The 15,270-nt window shown below is 39.0% G+C and overlaps 1 protein-coding gene across 1 annotated transcript in view; it reads left to right on the top strand.

Annotated features, from left to right (window-relative positions):
• Positions 1 to 14,981, top strand: part of NOX5 (NADPH oxidase 5) — an 83,752-nt gene extending 68,771 nt beyond the window's left edge. The window contains exon 14 of the mRNA XM_044660110.1: positions 14,841 to 14,981. Within this exon, the coding sequence (XP_044516045.1) occupies positions 14,841 to 14,981 (141 nt within the window). The remainder of the gene's footprint in view (positions 1 to 14,840) is intronic.
• Positions 14,982 to 15,270: the final 289 nt, after the last annotated feature.

The raw sequence follows: 15,270 nt of genomic DNA, 5'->3' as shown, positions 1-15,270 counted from the left end.
GAAGGAAGGAATGAAGGAATGAAGGAAGGAAGGAAGGAAGAAGGGGATGAAGAAAGAAAGGGAGAAGGGGATGAAGAAAGAAAGGGAGAAAGAAAGAAGGAAAGAAAGAAAGGAAGGAAAGAAGAAAGGAAGGAAGGAAGGAAGGAAGGAAGGAAGGAAAGAAGGAAGGAAGAAGGCATATAGGAGCTTTTGCCTTGGGGCCCCTGCTCTCCTGATTGATGATTGTCTCTCTCAGAACACTATCTCAGAAAGCTCCAGTCATGCTTCACTTTACTTCTTCCTTTCCAACCACCTCTTTCTTAGTCTTCTCCTCAGAACTGTTGGGTTCTTGAACCCTGAATCACAGTCAATCAAATCTGCCATTGTTCTTGGATGGATTATGTCAAGCTACTCCCCCAAGGCTTCACATGTATCATCCCTGTAACTTTTTGGATCAAAGTGTCCTTCCAAGACCATCACTCATCTATTCATGTCTCCATCCTTACACTCCTTGAGGGTAGGAACTGTCTTTTATTTTTGTATTTGTATGCCTCATATGTAACATAGAGCTTGGCATATAATAGTGCTTTAAAAATGTTTTTCCATTCATTGACCTACATTTCCCAACATATTCCTCCCTTGCCTGCTACTCAATGGCAGCTAGGAGGCCTAGCAGACAGAAAGCTAGTCCTAAAGTCAGGAAAACTGGAGTTCAAATCCTCCCTTTGGCATTTACCAGCTCATGATCCTAGGTAAGTCACTTGACCCTGTTTGCTTGGTTTCCTTATATTTAAAATGAGCTGGAGAAGGAAATGACAAACTACTCCAGCATCTTTGCCAAGAAACTCCAAATGGAATCCTCAAAGAGTCACACCCAACTGATACAAAAGAACAAATAATTTTCTAAACTCTCTTCTACGAGATTGACAAGAAGGGCAAAAGAGACCCTATTCCAATCTGTCTTAATCACCTATCCTCCCTTACAAGACGTATAGGTTGGAATAAATGATGAAGATAATTAGCATTTATATAGTACTTTAAAATGCTCTACATAGGTCATCTCCTCTCTCTAGAGTCAAGAAACCTAATCCCAAGGGCCATCTTGAAAAACATGAAAGGATGAGGTGGTGTCTGTCTCCAAATCCTAGCACTCCTCCCCCCCATTCTCTCCCTTTTCTTCTCATCATTGGATGCAGCTGAGATGTTGATTTCTCTCCTTGGACTCTGGCTCTAGAGGAGAAACCCCCAGATCCTTTCAGCCCCTATACACATTTCCTGCCAACAAAAATGCTCTAGAAATTGCTGTGTGTGGGGAGAGAAGGGGGTGGGGAGCATTGCTGAGTGATTGATTGAGCCTCTGCTCACACTTGGTTCCGGAGTGCTGCTTTGAATAATAACTCTGAAAATTGCTCTCTTTTTTCTTGTCCCTCTTTCTCAATTTCAGATTCATTTGTGTCTTTAGGCAGCCATCGACATCATTCTAACCTTTGAGTGCTTTGTCAGGAGTAGGAGGGATGCAGGCTGTAGTCCTGGGGTTGGGGGCTGGGCTCTTTCTTCTTTGGTAATAGGCAGAAAGCAATTGGTCTCTTCTTGTCTCGATCTTAAAGAATAAGAAATGCCTCTCATAAATGAGAGGCAGCGGGGGTACCTAGGTGACACAGTGGATATAATGCTAGGCATGAAGACAGGAGGTCCTAGATTCAAATCTGACCGCTGACACTTCCTAACTGTGGGGCCTTGGACAAGTCAATTAACCCCAATCACCTAGTTCTTGCCCTTCTGTCTTATATTTGTTTCTAAGACAGAAAGTAAGGGTTGAAATAAATAAAAAAGAGACATCTAGGTGGTATGCTGGGTAGAGTATTATAGAGTCAATAAGACCCAAATTCTAATCCTGCCTCAAATGCTTATTAGTTGCATGACCCTGGACTAGTCACTTAACTTTTCTGACTCTCAGTTTCCTCATGTAAAATGGAGATCATAATAGCATTTGCCTCACAGGATTGATATGAAGATTACATAAAAGAGTAATCATGGAGCACTTTGTAGACTCTGAAACATGACATAAATATCAATTATTTTGAGAGAGGACCAAAGACCTAAATTGCTTCTCATCAAAGAAAACTGAATTCTGGGGACTGAATAAGGACAACATTCTACCTTTAGCATTCCTAGAAACTATAGAATATACAAATGAATACAATAGACACAGTAGTGGTGAACATTTTCTTTTTTTCTGTAAAAGTACCCCAAACAGTGTCTTTCAAATAACAACTATATTTTAAATCTTCACAAAGGAGTCAAGGGATCCCTCAGGAGGTCACCCTAGGCTCAGACTCTCCAAGCCTCAGAAGCCCCTGAGCATGTCATATAATACACACACACACACACACACACACACACACACACACACACATACACACACACATATATATTTAGTTAGTTAAGGATTTCCCACTTATGTGTAAAAATTTTTAATCTAATTTTTTAAAATTTTGAGTTCTAAATTCTTTCCCTCCCTTCCTTCTTCTTGAGAAGGCAAGAAATTTGTTATAGATAATACATAGGAAGTCATGCAAAACATATTTCCATATTAACCATGTTGCAAAGGATAACAAGGGGGAAAAACAAGAAAAGTAAACAAAGTATGCTCTTCAATCTGCACTCAGAGTTTATCAGTTCTCTCTCCAGAGGTGGATAACATTTTTCATCATAGGTTCTTTGGAACTGCTTTGGATTATTGTATTGATCAGAGTAACTAAGTTTTTCACAGTTTATCTTTCTTAACAATGTTGCTGTTACCATGTACAATATTCTCCTGGTTCTGTTCACTTTTCCTCCTACTTGTCATTATGTTACAATAGCATTCTAACAGCACAATAGTTTTCTATCACAATCATATACCACACCTTGCTCAGTCATTAATTTCCAATTCTTTGTCACTACAAAAAGAGCTTCTATAAATATTTTTATTCAAATAGATCTTTTTCCTTTTCCTTTTTTTAAAAATTTTATTTCTTTGGGACACATACCTAATTGTGGTATGGCTGGGTTAGAGGATAGGCACAGTTTTATAATCCTTTGGACATACGTCCAAATTGTTCTCCAGAATGGTTGGCTGGGTTAAGATGGCTGCAGAGTAGAAGCAGGGTGCTTTAATCTCCTAACTGACCCATACAGCATACCTCCAAAGGACAAAAAAACCAAATCCAGATGAAAGGAGGGACCCCACAATAGGGCACAGTATCAAAGGTACATGGGATTTGGGCATTTCCAGATTGGTTGGCTGGACTAAGTCACAACTCCACCAACAATTCATTAGTGTCTCATTTTTCCCCACATTCCTTCCAGCATTTGTCATCTTCCTTTTCTGTCATGGTAGTCAATCTGATAGGTGTGAAATGGTATCTCAGAGTTGTTTTAATTTGCATTTCTTTAATCAATTTGATTTCTTCTTCTGGAAACCGCCTGTTCATATCCTCTGACCATTTATCAATGGGGTAATGGCATTTTCTTTTAATGTTTGGCTCAGTTCCCTATATAACTGACAAATAAAGCATTTGTCAGAGAAACTTACTTAAATTTTTTTCAGTTTGTCTTCTGTCTAATTTTGGCTGCTTTAGTTTTGTTTGTACAAAAAGCTTTTAATTTCATGTAATCAAAATTATCCATTTTACTTCCTGTGGTCCTCTCTATCTCTTGTTTCCTTAGATACAAATGGTACATTTTCTCATGCTCTCCTAATTTGTTTATAATGTCATCTTTATGTATAAATCATTTACCCACTTTTACCTTATGTTGGTAAGATGTTGGTCTTTGCCTAGTTTCTGCCATACTGCTTTCCATTTCCTCCAGCAATTTTTGTCGAATGGTGAATTCTTATTTGGAAAGCTTTGATCTTTGAGTTTACCAAACAGTAGATTACTATGGTCATTTTCTACTGTGTATTTTGTGTCTAATCTATTCCACTGATTCACCACTCCATTTCTTAACCAATAGCAAACTGTTTTGATAATAATTGTAAAATAAATTAAAATTGTAAAATAGTTAGAAATCTGCTATTGCTAGGCCTTCTTCCTTCATATTTTTTCATTGATTCATTTAATAATCTTCACATTTTATTCTTCCATATGACTTTTATTATTTTTTCTGGCTCTATAAAATAATTCTTTGGTAGTTGATAGGTATGCTATTTAATAAGTAAATCAATTTAGGTAGAATTGTGATTTTTGTAATATTAGCTCAGACTATCCATAAGCAATTAATTTTTCTCTAATTGTTTAGTTCTGACTTTATTTGTATGGAAAATGTTTTGTCACTGGGTTCATATCCTAGGTTTATCTTGTCAGGAAGACTCCAAAGTATCATATGTTGTCTGCAGTTATTTTAAATGGAATTTTCTATCCTTTCCCACTTGGTTTTATTGGTAGCTTATAAAAAAGCTAATGATTTTGTGAGTTTATTTTATATCATGCAAAAGTTGTTTTAAACAATTTTTAGTTGATTCTCTAGGGTTCTCTAAGTCTACCATCGTAACATCTGAAAACAATGATAGTTTTGTTTCCCCATTGCTATTTTTATTTTTGCAATTTCTTTTTCTTGTCTTATTGTTATACCTAGCATATGTAGTACAATTTGGATGTTAGTGTTGATCATGCAAATCTTTGCTTAATCCCTAATATTATTAGAAAGGTTTCAAGGTTATCTCCATTAAAAAATAATGCTTACTCTTGGTTTTAGATGAATTTATGATTTTTAAAAAGGCTCCATTGATTTCTGTGCTTTCTAGTATTTTTTTTTTGGTTTTGTTTTGCTTTTTTTTGCTTTCTAGTATTTCTTAATGTGAATGGGTTTAGTATTTTGTTGAAGGTTTACTCTTTGTCTATTGAGACAACCATATGATTTTTGTTGGGTTTGTTATTTATCTGGTCAATTATGCCAATAGCTTTCCTAATATTGAACCAACTCTGCACCCTACTGGTATAAATCCCACCTGGTCAAACCATATGATCTTTATTATATATTGCTGTAATCTCTTGGCTAATGTTTTGTTTAATTTTTTTGCATCAATTGCATTAAGGAAATTCATTTATAGTTTTCCTTCTCTGTTTTTCATCTGTCTGGTTTAGGAATAATATAGCATATTTGTGTCATGAAAGAAGTTTGGTAGGATTCTTTACTAAAACTATTCTTCAAATAGTTTGTATAGTATAGTATTGGGATTAGTTGGAACTATTAATGTTGTTAATATCTGATAGAATTCACTTGTAAATCCATCTGGTCAGGAGAGTTTTTCTTAGGGATCTCATTTATGGGTCATTTCTTTTTCTAAGATAAGAGATACTTAAGTTTTTGTTTCCTCTTCTTTATTGTGGGCAGTTTGTATTTTTGTAAATTTTCATCCATTTCACCTAGGTTGTCAGTTTTAATGGCATATAATTGGGCAAAATTGCTTTAATTTCATCTTCATTAGTAGTATAATCCTTTGCATTTTTGAAACTGTTAATTTGGTTTTCTTCTCCTTTTTTTTTTTTAATCAAATTGACCAGTGGTTTATTTTATTGCTTTTCTTTTACATTAAAAACAGGCCCTAGTTTTATTTCTTTATTCAATGGATTTTTTTGCTTTCAGTTTTTTTTTAAACCCTTGTACTTCGGTGTATTGTCTCATAGGTGGAAGATTGGTAAGGGTGGGCAATGGGGGTCAAGTGACTTGCCCAGGGTCACACAGCTGGGAAGTGTCTGAGGCCGGATTTGAACCTAGGGCCTCCTGTCTCTAGGCCTGACTCTCACTCCACTGAGCTACCCAGCTGCCCCTGCTTTCAGTTTTATTAATCTCTCCTTTGATTTTCAGAATTTCCATTTTAAAATTTAATTGAGGGTTTACATTTTGTTCTCTAATTTTTTTTTAGTTGTATGTCCAATTCATTGATCTGCTCTTTCTCTCTTTTCTGGATGTATACATTTAGAGATATAAATTTTCCTCTAAGTATTGCTTTCACTGAATCCCACAAATTTTGGAATGTTGTTTCATTGTTGTCATTCTCTTTAATGAAGTTACTGATTGTTTCTATGATTTGTTCTTTGACCCGCTCATTGTTTAGAAATCCTTACCTTCCATCTGAAAATCAATATTAAATGTTGGTTCCAAGGCAGAAGAGCAGTAAAGGATAAACAGTTGGGGTTAAGTGACTTGCTCAGGATCACACAGCCAGGAAATGTATAAGACTTAATTTGAATAAAGAACCTCACATCTCAGGCCTGACTCTATCCACTGAGTCACCTTGCTGCCCTTACCCACTCATTTTTTAGAATTAAATTACAGTAGGACTCTATATCCTTGGAGATTATGTTCCAAAACCCATTGCAGATGGCTGAAACCACAGATATAAGTGAACATGTGCTGAATGAACCCCATATATATGTACTCTCTCTCTCCATTCTTGCCCTTGGTTCAGTGTTCTAAGGCTTTACACACACACACACACACACACACACACACACACACATTCACACACACACACATACACACATACATGTTTCTGGCATTTCATTCTGGATATCTGGCACTTCAAGCTAAGGGAAGTTAAGTGACTTGCCCAGGGTCATATAGATAGTGAATGCTTAAGGCTAGATTCACACTCAAGTCTTTTTGACCCCAAACCCAACCCTCCATCCACTATTCTTCCTAGCTACCTTCATACCTAGTATATGATCCCAGGTCCTTTGACACCAAAGCCAGTGCTTCGCTTTTAGGCAACATGGAGCACAGTGGTTAGAATGCAGGTCCTAGAATCAGGAATACATCAGTTAAAATTTTGCCCCCAATATTTATAACCTCCAGGGACCTGGGTAAGTATTTAACCTTGATGAGCCTCAGTTTCTTAATTTAGAAAAGGAGGTAATACTATCTATAGTACCTACATCGAAGTGCTGTTATGAGGTCCAAATGAGATTGATTTAAGAGCTTTATAAACTTTAATGTGCCATATAAATGTCAGTTATTATTCTAATATACCTTGCCATGCCTCACTGGGCAGAGAATCAGGCATGAAAAAGGAATATTTCCACCTGGTGACATCTAGGAGTATGTGAACCCAGGATATCCTGGGGACCGACTGACCACATTAAAGTATAGTTGGTAACGTGGCAAGACAGTACATGGCAATAAGCATTCATTAAATGCTTGCCATGTGCCAGGCACTATGCTAAACACTTGAGATATAAATATAAACAAAAAGACAGTTCCTGCCATCAGTGAGTTTACATTCTTATGAGGCAAAACAACATATAAAAGGGAGCTAAAGGGGGCTCAGTGGATTTAGAGCCAGGCCCAGAGATGAGAGGTCCTGGGTTCAAACCTGGCCTCAGGCACTGCCTAGCTGTGTGACCCTGGGCAAGTCACTTAACTCCCATTGCCTAGCCCTTGTTCTTCTCTCTTGGAACGAATGGATAGTATTTATTCGAAGATGGAAGGTAAAGATTTTTTAAAAGTTGGGGGTGGGGAGTCTAAAAAAGAATTGGGGTGGGAGGGGCAGCACAGATAGAGAACCGGTCTGGAGTTGGGAAGACCTGGATTCAAATTTGGCCTCAGACCCTTCCTAGCTATGAGCAAGTCAGTTAAGTCCAGTTGTCTAAGCCTTACTTTTCTTATATTCTAAGTCAGAAAATAAAGGTTTAAAACAAAAAGAGTCAGGATGGTGAAGGTGACCATGTAAGGGAATGATAATGAAGCAGCAAGGAGGGAAAAGAAGGTTGGCTGGCCTGGTCCCCTCTAGAAAATAGAGAGCTTGGGAGGAATGTGCCAATGGGAAGAAGGAGAAGGGATCAGACATAGAAGAAAGATGTTGCACGATGCAATGGCTGTTTCAGGTTGAGGAGATCTCAGGTGCTAAGGAGGGTTCCAGGGTGAGATTATAGTTGAGGCATAGTATTCAAGTCTGGATGGTCAGAAACTCAGCTGAGAGGGAAATCAGGGAGCTGGTAAAAAGGTTACAAACACTCTTGTGAACAGAATTAGCGGAAATGCAGACACTGGAACCCAGCTCCATCAGGCGTGATTTCTTCCTTTCATAACAGCACTTAGGAGTATGCTGGTAAATTTTTAACAACCAGCTCTCTGAAAAAAAAAGATTTACAACACACTGTTAAGTTTAATTTGTATTATTATTATTATTATCATATCACTATTATTATTATAAACAACAAATCAAGCCCTGATTTGTATTTGTACATCTGAGATGTAAATGCTCACACTGAAAATTTAACCATCATTCTAATACCCTGCTTGCTGTACAGGAAATGCTTCTCCTCTTTTTTCAGATTAATTTCTTTAGCTTTTCTAAAACACCCCCACAGAGGAGATGCAATCATAGTCAGATGCAATCAGAAATAGTCCCAGAAGGAAAGCCAACATTCATCCTCACAAATGCTCCTCTTTCACTCTTTTCTCCTTCTATGAAAATGAAAGGCTACTATGGAGTCAGGGAGAGACTGTGCAGAATGTAGAGAGCAGAATTTTTTGTATTTCTTTATTTCTAGACTTGATCCTGGGGTGAGGAGGGGTATGGTGAAGGGAGGGAAGAAGCTAGGACATTTTCCATCTGCCATTTGGGGATCAGAAAAGCTGATGTTTTAAGAGTCTCCCTATCAGTTGGTACTTAAGATCCAAAAGAAATTAGCCAGTGAACCCAACAGGAATCAAGCCTTAAGCTCCAGGAGAATGAATAATAATAATAATAATAACAATAATAACTAGCATTTATATGAAATTTATTGCATGCTAGGGTTATGCTAAGTGCTTTGTAATTAATTCTCATTTGTTCCTCATAGCAGGAGATAGGTGCTATTATTACTTCCAATTTTCAGATGAAGAAACTGGGGCAAACAGAGATTAAATGACTTGCCCAGGGTCACATAGCTAGGTAGGAAGTCTCTGAGGCTGAATTTGAACTCAAGTCTTCCTGACTCTAAAACTAACATCCTCTCTACTTTTCCATCTAGCCACTTCTATGGAAATTCTAAAGCATCTCACGTCTCCTTCTGAGTTTCTATTGGCAAGGTTTCTGTAGAACTTCATCTTGTCTTGTCCTGGACTCTTCAACCATTTCCTCCACCCTCCACCCCTCCTCAAGCATACTCTAATGATTGCCTCAGTTGTCTACTACATGTAACCCAATTCTTCATTCCCTGACTGATTCAGAAACGAAGCCTCAGAGGATTCAGGCCTCTGAACCCAGCCCTGGGGTCCCAATATACCAACCCCCCAACTTTCCTCCTACTGTTTTCAGTTCTGGAGCCATAATTAACTCTGTCATTGCTCCTAGAAAGGATGTGTCAGCCTACTCCCCTTATGGTTCCATTTATCCTTGGAACTTCCCAAATGAGAATAGCCCTTCCTGGCCACCTCTCTCCTTTATATGCTTTCTTCCCCATTAGATTGTAGATTGTTGCCCTTGAGGGCAGGGGCTATTTCCAGAATTGTGTCCTCAGCCCTTAACAGAGTGCTTGGCACATGACAAATATTTTATTTTATTTTTTTCATTCATTTTCATTCATCCATCCCTGAGGCAATTAATTGTAGGGAAGTCTGAGTGGGTCAATCTGTCTTTGGAAAATTGTAAAGGAATAGTTTGGATTTGAAAGGCCAAGCTCGCCTTTTCTGGATGATTTCCCTCCTGTCTTAACCTCTCCATTCTCTTCCCTTCCCTCCTCTTCACAAACTTCATAAGGCCAGAAGGTTAAATACTCTTTCCTCTTTTTGTTTTTTGACATCACTGTCTACCATGGTACCTTACATTTGGTAGGTATTAAATAAATTTGTTATTGAATTTTAAGCACTTGGTACTTTCCATTTGTAGCTTTTCCATGCTCTACCCTGCTTCAGGAAAGACTTTACATTAGTTAGTTACATTTTTAAAAACGCTTTACCTCCATCTTAGAATTGATACTGCATATTGGTTCCAAGGCAGACTAGTGGTAAAGGCTAGGCAATGGAGGTTAAGTGACTTTCCCAGGGTTACACAGCTAGGAAGTGTCTGAGGCCAGGAGCTCTAGGCCTGGCTCTCAACCCACTGAGCCATCTATGTAGCCGCCCCTTCCCAACTTACACTTGACTATGAATGCAAGCAACTGGGCTTCCTTCTCTCTAAGGCTGAGCCTTCATTATCTTAGGCTTTAATTATAGGGTCCTTTCCATCTTAGAGCATTTAGGGGCTCCTCTCCATCACAGCATATCCAGAGACCAGATGGAAATCCATTTACTAGTCTTTAGCTACCCATAAATTGAGGAAGATAAAACCAAGAAATATTTGCTGTTATTCCCATTTCTACAGTCAGTCTGTTGCCTTAGAATTCTTCTTGTGTGGAATCCATCAGCAGAGAAGAGGGGAAAGAAGCAGCTCATGCTTCTTTATCTCGATCACTGGCTGGCAGAGCTACCAATCGGCATGGAGACAGTGCTCAGATACAACAGCCAATCAAAACTGGCCAGCTTTATGATGATTGACAGCTTAGTAGCCAGTTGACGTTGGTATCCCTCATAGCTATATATTTATTTTATGGAGTTCAATGAATATACAATCACTGCATGAAACTGTATCTGGGCACTCTGTTAAAGATTTCAGACAATAACTGTAAGGGAGGGGAGGGACATTTTTGCTAGGGGGCTCCTGAAATCTTACCCCTTAGGTAGCTGCCTGCTCTGCTTATGGGGGAGACAGGAATTATCTGCAGGCAGTTAACAGAGCAAATTCTATGTGTGGAACAGGAGGCATCGGGAATGAATAGGAGGAGAGGAGGGAAGTGGGTGACAAAGACAATTAAATGGCTCTGACTAGAGATGTCTCTGTGAGCTGGAGATTTGGAAAGCTGCTCTCTGACCTTGCCTAAAGAGTTTTTTTTTAATTTTTTAAAACCCTTACCTTTCATCTTAGAATCAATACTGTGTATTTGTTCTAAGGCAGAAGAGCAGTAAGGGCTAGACAATGGAGGTGAAGTGACTTGCCCGGGGTCACACAGCCAAGAAGTGTCTGTGTCTGAGGCTAGTTTTGAACCCAGGAACTCCCCCATCTCTAGGCCTGGCTCTAAAACCACTAAGCCACCTAGCTGCCCCCTAAAGGTAATTTATATATACATACTTGCATATACTTACACATAGTGTAAAACTTTGGTGCAATGGCTGAGGATTGAGTTGTTCTAATGAAGAAAATATTTTGGTTAATTACCAAATATTACCACCAATTTATGCATGAATGAATACATGAATGAATGAAAAAAGCATATATAAAGTACTTACTATGTGCAAAGCGCAATTCAAAACACTAGATACAAAGAGAAAAAAAAGACTGTCTTTGTTCTTGGAAAACTCACACTTTAATAGCAGAAGATGATATGTAGAGGAGGTTTCAGCTACAAGTCATGTGGAAAATCCCAGTGATTCTTAGGGTACAACAACAAAGCTGAGAAGCCATACATGGTCATTTATATTTCTTTATATTATTTATACATATATCATATACATATATATAATTTTAATATGTTATATTATTTACATGTACATATTATACATATTTGTATTGTTAAAATTCTATCTATTTCTACGATGATCCATTCGATGGTGTCAAAGTCTTCATTGTAAAGAGAGCTTTCTTCTCTGGCTCTTCATTAGCTGTGGCTGCTGAGAAGGTGAGGGCTATAATACCTACAAAAGCAGATACCAGGTTACAATTCCACTAGGATCATTTCCCTGGCTAATGGCTGGAGGGACAGGCTAGAGAGAAATAGGGCAGATCCTTAGAATTAAGAATGTATTCAGGGGTTGGGGGACCAGCAGCTCAGTGGGTAGAGAGCCAGATGTAGAGATGGGAGTTCCTGGGTTCAACTCTGGTCTCAGACACTTCCTAGCCCTTACCACTCTTTTGCCTTGGAGCTGATACTCAGAATGGATTCTAAGATAGAAGGTAAGGGGAAGAAGAAGGAGAAGGAGAAGGAGAAGGAGAAGGAGAAGAAAGTATTTAATCCTAAAACCAAATCAAGTGTAAGTGAATCTTGCCTTGAAGATCCCAGAGGATCTTGGTGTCTGGGTACTAGCCAAGAATCTTCCCAATCTGATAATGTGGATGAAGATGCTGTTGTTGCTTAATCATATCCAACTCTTTGTGACATTATTTGGGGTTTTCTTGGCAGAGATACTGGAGTTGTTCGTCATTTCCTTCTCTAACTCATTTTATAGATGAGGAAATAGAGGCAAATAGGGTTAATCAACTTGCCCACAGTCACACAGCAAGTAAGTGTCTGAGGCCAGATTTTAAGTCTGGAGGATGAATCTTCCTGTCTCCAGACCAGGCACTCTATCCACTGTGCTACCAAGCTGCCCAGATGAAGATGAGTTTGGGCTGAATATTCCCCAGAGCAGGCCAATCAAGGGATGTTTTTTCTGGCATATTACCATTTTCCCACTTGGCTTCTTATCACTAAACTCTTTCTCATGGAAACAGGGTTTTAGTACCTTGAGCTTTCTGAATGTGCTGAATTCTAGAAAAGTAGGAATTTATGATATAAACACATGCACACACCCCAGTGTCCCTGAGAGCCTTTTTTTAACTTCTACTGGAAAAAACATATTTGGTTTCTACTCCCTCCCACCCCAGCCTAGTGGTTTACTCTCCTCTGTTTTCATTTCAGCAAACCATATCTCACTCCTACTCCAAGAGAGGTGCAAGCTATGACCTAGTTAGTCCTTGGATGGGAATCAACACAGCCCATTCATTGATGGTGAATGTATCCATGATGTTAGGAAGTGAAGCTTTTCCAGTCTGATTCCAGCCAAGTCCCCACCAACCCTATCCAAGCTGTTGGTGTGAATTTTATTTTTAACCCCTGGGATAGATTTCCCCATAAAATAAATGTCTTGTCTGAATTAATCTTATTTTTAAAAGGATAGAGTCATCATATTGTAAAGGCAGGTCATAAAAAGACACATCAATCTGTCAGGAATGGTTGTTTAATATGAGTATTTGTTTGGCATAGTCAATGCTTCCCCGAGGACCCAGTGTCTGAATATGCCTCCGACTTCATCACTCTCATAAGTATTCTAACCAGCAGAACAGAATGGCTTCTAGGGAAAGTTTCTTTCCCTTCATCCCATTACTGTCATTATACTCATTGTCCCCTGCACCAGGGTTCATGTCATTTTGATAGTAAGTCTGGTGGGTATCCGCTAGCAGCTTAAGGAACTGGTCCTCAATTTCCTGAAATTACTGAGTTCAGCAACATCCCCTGTGGGATTGGGACATTCTCAAGGTGTAGAAGGAGCCCATACCTGTGCAAACAGGACAGACCTAGCTGGGATCTAGTACCACTGTCAATATGGATGATCAACAACCCTCTCAACACACCTGCCTCTGAACTAGTGAGAGGGAGAGCAACCCCAGGATGGCAGGGCCAGAGACTGAGAGTGGAAAGGGACCTTGGAGGTCACCGTGTCCAATTTTCCCTTCATTTTAGAGGTAATATTCAGTAATGATCACTTTTTAATCTTAGAGTTCAAGAGAGGAAGGGACCTTAGCAATCATTCCACCTTTTAGTCAGATGACCTTGGGTAAATCATTTACATTCACTAAGCTACTATTTCTTCAATAATATCTATAGCACCCATTTTGCTAGGCTTGTTGTAAGTCCCCAGTGAGATACTTTATCTAAAGTACTTTTCAAACATTAAGGCACTACAAAAATGTCTTCTTGTTCCCTCCTTCTCTTCCTTCTCTTCCTTCTTCTCCTCTTCCTCTACCTCTTCTTCTGCTTGTCCAACTCAGTCCAATCCAAGGAGGAAACAAAGGATAAAAGTTCAACATGACAAATGTTGTAGTGGATGTAGAAAAAAGGAGACACTAATCTATTGATGAAACTGTGAATTGATCCAACCATTTGGAGAGCAATCTGGAATTATGCTTAAAGAGTTATAAAACTGTGTATGCCTTTCAGCCCAGTGAAACTATTAATTAGGTTTATTTCTTGAGGCAATCAGGAAAAAAGGAAAAGAACCTATATGTTTTAAAATATTTATAGCAGCTCTCTTTGTGGTGGCAAAGAACTAAAATTTGAGAAAGTAACCATCAATTGGGGAATGATTAAACAAATTGAGTGTGGCATGGGATTGTGATGGAATATTACTGTGGCATGATACATTTTTTAAAAATACTTTGAAAGACCTACAAGAAATTATGAAGAGAGGAACAGGAAGATGGCTTAGTGAATAGAGAGCCAGGCCTGGACATGGGAAATCTTGGGCTCAAATCTGGTCTCAGACACTTCTTAGCTGTGTGATCCTGGGCAAGTCACTTAACTCTCATTGCCTAGCCCTTACCACTTTTCTGCCTTAGAACCAACACACAGTATTGATTCTAACACAGAAGGCAAGGGTTTAAAAAAATAGAAATAGTAAATGAGAGATTACCATCCCCACACCTTACCACCCTCGAGTCACTCCAACAGGGTTCCATTACTGAAGGGTTTTTCCTCTTCTGTTCCTTTCCTACCCTAGTCCTAACAAGGACTGAATTCCCTGAGAGACAGGTCACCCTAGTCTCACTCAGTGCAAATGGACCAGAGGGCAGATTTTCTTCTGGGTCATAGTCATATCTTTCCATCCAAATTTAATTTTCCCTGGGTATAATAATTCCTAATTATGGCTCTATTACAGCATTTTGAACAATACATGACACATAGAAGATACTTAATACGTGCTTGTTGATTGATGAGTGCTTAAGGGTTCTTGGAGGATGGAGACTATTCAACTGTCTCAATTTGGAGTCCTTAGAGAGAATCTCCCCTGTCTGTGTATGTGCTTCTGAGATCTGCTAGGATGCCTCCCTCTCTGAAAAGGGTAACCAGCAGGATGTGGACCATCTGTGTCTCCTTGGTAAGTTAGGCACATCTGTGGTTGCATTTGCTGAACTGCCTGAAGGTTCCAGTACAATCAGCACCCTGGAGAGTGGCGCATGATGAGTTATGCATTCAGGGTCAGCACAAACTATGTACCTGAACAGTGCCTTCAAAGATCATGCCTGCTCAAGTAGGGGCTGGTATGTGATACTCAATCATTAAATGAATTTGTCTTTTCTCCTTAACTAAGTTCCTTCAGTTCAATGCCTCAGTTTCTCCCTTTGCCTTAGTCTTCCTAAATCTCAGATTCAGTCTCACCATTATCTTCAGTCCCTTTGCTCTTTTCCCAGGCCATCACTCCTGCTTCGGTCTCACTTTATTGTTCTCACAGACTTGCCCCTCATGACTC

The sequence above is a fragment of the Gracilinanus agilis genome, chromosome 2 (assembly GCF_016433145.1).
Source record: "Gracilinanus agilis isolate LMUSP501 chromosome 2, AgileGrace, whole genome shotgun sequence".
Lineage (NCBI taxonomy): Eukaryota > Metazoa > Chordata > Mammalia > Didelphimorphia > Didelphidae > Gracilinanus > Gracilinanus agilis.
This window is presented reverse-complemented; position numbering and strand designations above follow the sequence as displayed.